The sequence below is a fragment of the Ochlerotatus camptorhynchus genome, unplaced genomic scaffold (assembly GCF_037179485.1).
Source record: "Ochlerotatus camptorhynchus isolate MF236.1 unplaced genomic scaffold, CSIRO-AGI_Acam_v1.1 ptg000179l, whole genome shotgun sequence".
Taxonomy (NCBI): Eukaryota; Metazoa; Arthropoda; class Insecta; order Diptera; family Culicidae; genus Ochlerotatus; species Ochlerotatus camptorhynchus.
The window spans coordinates 573,942-577,686 of NW_027040669.1; the positions used below are offsets into that span (position 1 = coordinate 573,942).

A 3,745-nucleotide genomic window follows, 5' to 3' on the forward strand; every position below is an offset into this window, starting at 1 on the left:
TGTGGACGTCGAAAGCAGGCCAAGAATAAATTTTGAGTGAGACGTATTACTGATGTTGCATTATTTTCCTCATATCTTGGAATTTAATCGATTTGATGAAATCAAAATTCATTATTTGGTCTGGTTTGGTTAATTCCTCGGGGGCATCTGGGACATGCCCGGAACTGACCAATGTGATCCACGGCGCTCGAAATGGCCACAATTGAATTGGTTAACATATTTTGAAGTAATTTGTTTTGTAACATGATAGGTTTTATTCCATACCGGTCAAATTTAGTATCATGGCTCACATTCCCCAAAACATGTTCCTGCCACATTTCCAGCACAAGTTGACCGATTCTGAATTTGTTCATTAAAGCTCTATGGACGAGGCTATGGGATCATGATACTTTTCATTTGGTGGTTGTTGCTTGCAATTCGCATTAGTTATTACCGATAAATACGACTTAGCTCCAAAAATGCATGTTTATCGGAAATAGTTGACCGATTCTAAATTTGATCAACATCATTCAATGTGACCATAATACTTTTTGTTAGCTGGTTGCTTCGTTTAGATCGCGAATTTCGCGATTTTCGGGTCTTGTTCCGTCCATATCTCCGAGACCAGTTCTTCGATTGAAAATCTATTAATCAACACCCGCATTAACAATAACCATAAGAAGCGCCTAACCACCAATTCGGATTATCATACTAACTATATGTGGTATGGTCGTACCATCTATGATATCGTTAGTGAATGGTACATGTTTATTGGGGCATTCTATAGAATCATGGTACCTTTCATTTGATGGCTGTTGCGTTTAATTCGGTAGAGTGGTTGCCGAGAAATTCATTTAAGAAAAATATGTTACGCGCTCTCACAGATAGGCATTTTCCGATCCCGTTATGTTGAGTCGATTGGATAACTATGAGAAAAATATCAATGTTTTTACAAAAACAAAACTCAAAAACGTTTAAAAAAGAGTTGATCAAAAATAAGACCAATTGTAAATTTACTCCACCATTATTCGATTTGACAGAACCAGAGTACCAGAATTTTCGGGGTACATTGACTTTATACTGGTGCTGTCAAATAGCTCCCGGGGTGGAAAAATCAAACATAAAAACATTGACCCAAGCTGCAGGTTGGGAAAACTTGCTTTTTTAAGAGAAGCGGAGCCGTGTTGGAAATCATACCAAATCTTACGAATGGATTCAACTGGAGTTTGTTTAACCGGTAAGTTCTGTGATAAAATTAAATAGCAGTCAGAATAAAATAACTTCCAAATCTCTTTATCGCAGGTCAAACATGAAGATAACTGCAGCTGAGCATTCAGCATTACCAGTAAATCAATATGCTGATGCTGGATTCTGGCGCATTATTTTGAGCAGAGATTGCTCAAATTCGATTCAAAGGATTCAACCGACAGTGCTTTTCAGGGAAATTTCCATCTGGAAACTTGAGCTGAAACACCCGAAGTGCTTGCATTCATTCTTGGATAATACTGTACGCTTACGATGCGAAGGAGTACTCGATGTTCAAACTCAGCACCATTCAATCATATTGTGATTTTCCGTGTGATAAATAATCACTGTTAAAAACTAGTGTTGGTGCCATCCACAAGTTATGTAAGCATTTGTTTGGAAGAATTGGGAGGCGGATTGAGATTTTCTCAAACGCCATACAACAAGAGTACATTTTATGTTATCAAAATCTTACAATTAGGGGATAGAAAATGTTTTAAAAAAACCTTTCGTATGTTGTGAGTGGTCACATAATGAGAATAAATTATTAGTTGCTTCCTTGACCTGATTTATGGTTCTTTAACTGACAGGTTTTCGTTATGCTATCAATAAATTACAAATTACAAATTATTAGTGCGTTTAGAATCTAGTTAATCTTTTTACATTCATGCAGAAACAATTTTCTTCATCCCGACCCATTTAGAGTAAAAAATCATACCATACATTTTGCACCCTAAAAAGTTTGGTTGAGACTTGGATTTGGATGAGTAGCGATAAATGGAATCGAAAGAAATGATTTATTAAGTATATTGTGTTGCATTGATGGTACATCGTCAGAGTTAAATGTAAAACATTCGGAGTATGCAAAGCCTTTTACTTTTCCAGATTTGCTTTCCAGTCGTACATGGTGGCAGCGATTTGTTCGTAAACATCTTTGTTCAACTTTACCAGTAGAATGTTCTCCAACGTATCCTCACCCAATGTTGAACGATGAGGCGAGAGAACCAATCCTAAAGCACTGAATGCTCTTTCAACCATAGATTGGGTAGCAGGTACTGCCAATACCACAGAAGCAACTGCTGACAACTCTGGGTGGCTTGTCTTCCGTTTCATCCAATGTTCCCAAACATTATAGCTGATGCTCTGTCGTTGTTCTGCCTCGAGTGCTTTCAGCTGTTGTTGGAATGTTGCACTCGATGTATTGGATCCGATCAGTGATCCCCCAAACATTTCCGTGATAAAATCATCCTTCTCGTTGTTGGTTATGACAGTGCTGGCTGAACATGTTTGTTCATCATTATGTTGAGGATCCAGCTGTTTGATTCTGCTCCATGTTTGGGTAATGAACCTCTGCGATAGGAAAAAAAAGTGATTTTGCACATAAGCTTTTTAATCTGATCTCTTAGCGAATGGTTCATACCTGTATTTGATCTTTTTCTTCATTCGTGAAAATCTTTGAATTTTGATAGTTGAAGCGGGGGTCCAGATACAGGGCCATCTTAAATGCCATGGAGCAGCGCAGATTAGTTAAACGATTTGTCAAAGCTTCAGTCAGCTCATGTGAGAACGGGTTGTTCTCTAATTTTCTCACTGAGCAAATCGTCATCAACCACTCCATATAGAAGTCGCTTAGAGAAACGTGAGCTTCTTGCAACTTTTTAGTACATATATAGCATGGTTTGAAGGCTTCGACGTATTGTTGAATAAATTCCCAGCTTGATGAAAGATCTGGAATTAGCCTATTGAAAGTTATGCTTAAAATAGATATTAACAATTAACCATACCTTGTTCAGGAAACTCTTGGCCCAACTGCGTGAAGAACGGCTTTTGCTCAAGGAAGGAATCAAGCATTTTGTAAATTCCGCCCCACCTTGTTTGGCACCACACAGGGGGGTATGTAGCTTGATGGTAGTCGAAACTGGTCTTGTATTTTATGTTTTTACAACGCTTTGCGATTTCGGTCACTTGCTTCACCATTTCATTCCTCTTGTTGATCACATCGAGAATAGCAAGTTGCAAGGTATGTACAGCACATCTAATCATGTTCAGGTTTTCGCGGGCATGGTCGTGGAATTCATTCGTCAATTTCTCAACAATTTCATCAGCGATTTGCAGAGTGTTTCCTTCCGGTTCCTCTAACTCCATCGAAGCGATGGATGATTCAAATTCATCTTTCAGTTTCCGTATGCATGCGAGCATATTCGCACCGTTATCCACTGTAATTGAAAATATTTGCTCGAGCTTAATATGATAGCGAGCCAATATTTCCAGAACCTTGCACTTCAACAAATCAGCAGTTTGACGGTCTTTGATTTCAATCATTCCTGCAAAAAATATCTCTTAAAATGCTTTAATCTAGGAGAGATAAACAGAATGATACAAAAAACTCTGACATAGTAATTCTACTAATGAATTATAAAAATATTTACTAGGCAATCCGGAATATTTGTACCATTCTTTTCTAATTTGTACAAGCTTACCAAGTGTCCTCGTCACAATCTTGCTATCCACTACATATTGA

General features: G+C 37.9%; 1 protein-coding gene across 1 annotated transcript; it reads right to left on the bottom strand.

Annotated features, from left to right (window-relative positions):
• Positions 1 to 1,915: 1,915 nt before the first annotated feature.
• LOC135701898 (uncharacterized) lies at positions 1,916 to 3,517 on the bottom strand. Its single transcript, XM_065222843.1, has 2 exons — positions 3,009 to 3,517; positions 1,916 to 2,952 (listed from the first exon to the last, which is right to left on the bottom strand). The coding sequence occupies exons 1-2, from the start codon at positions 3,421 to 3,423 to the stop codon at positions 2,639 to 2,641; spliced, it is 729 nt and encodes a 242-aa protein (XP_065078915.1). The 5' UTR covers positions 3,424 to 3,517; the 3' UTR covers positions 1,916 to 2,638.
• Between the last annotated feature and the right edge of the window lie 228 nt (positions 3,518 to 3,745).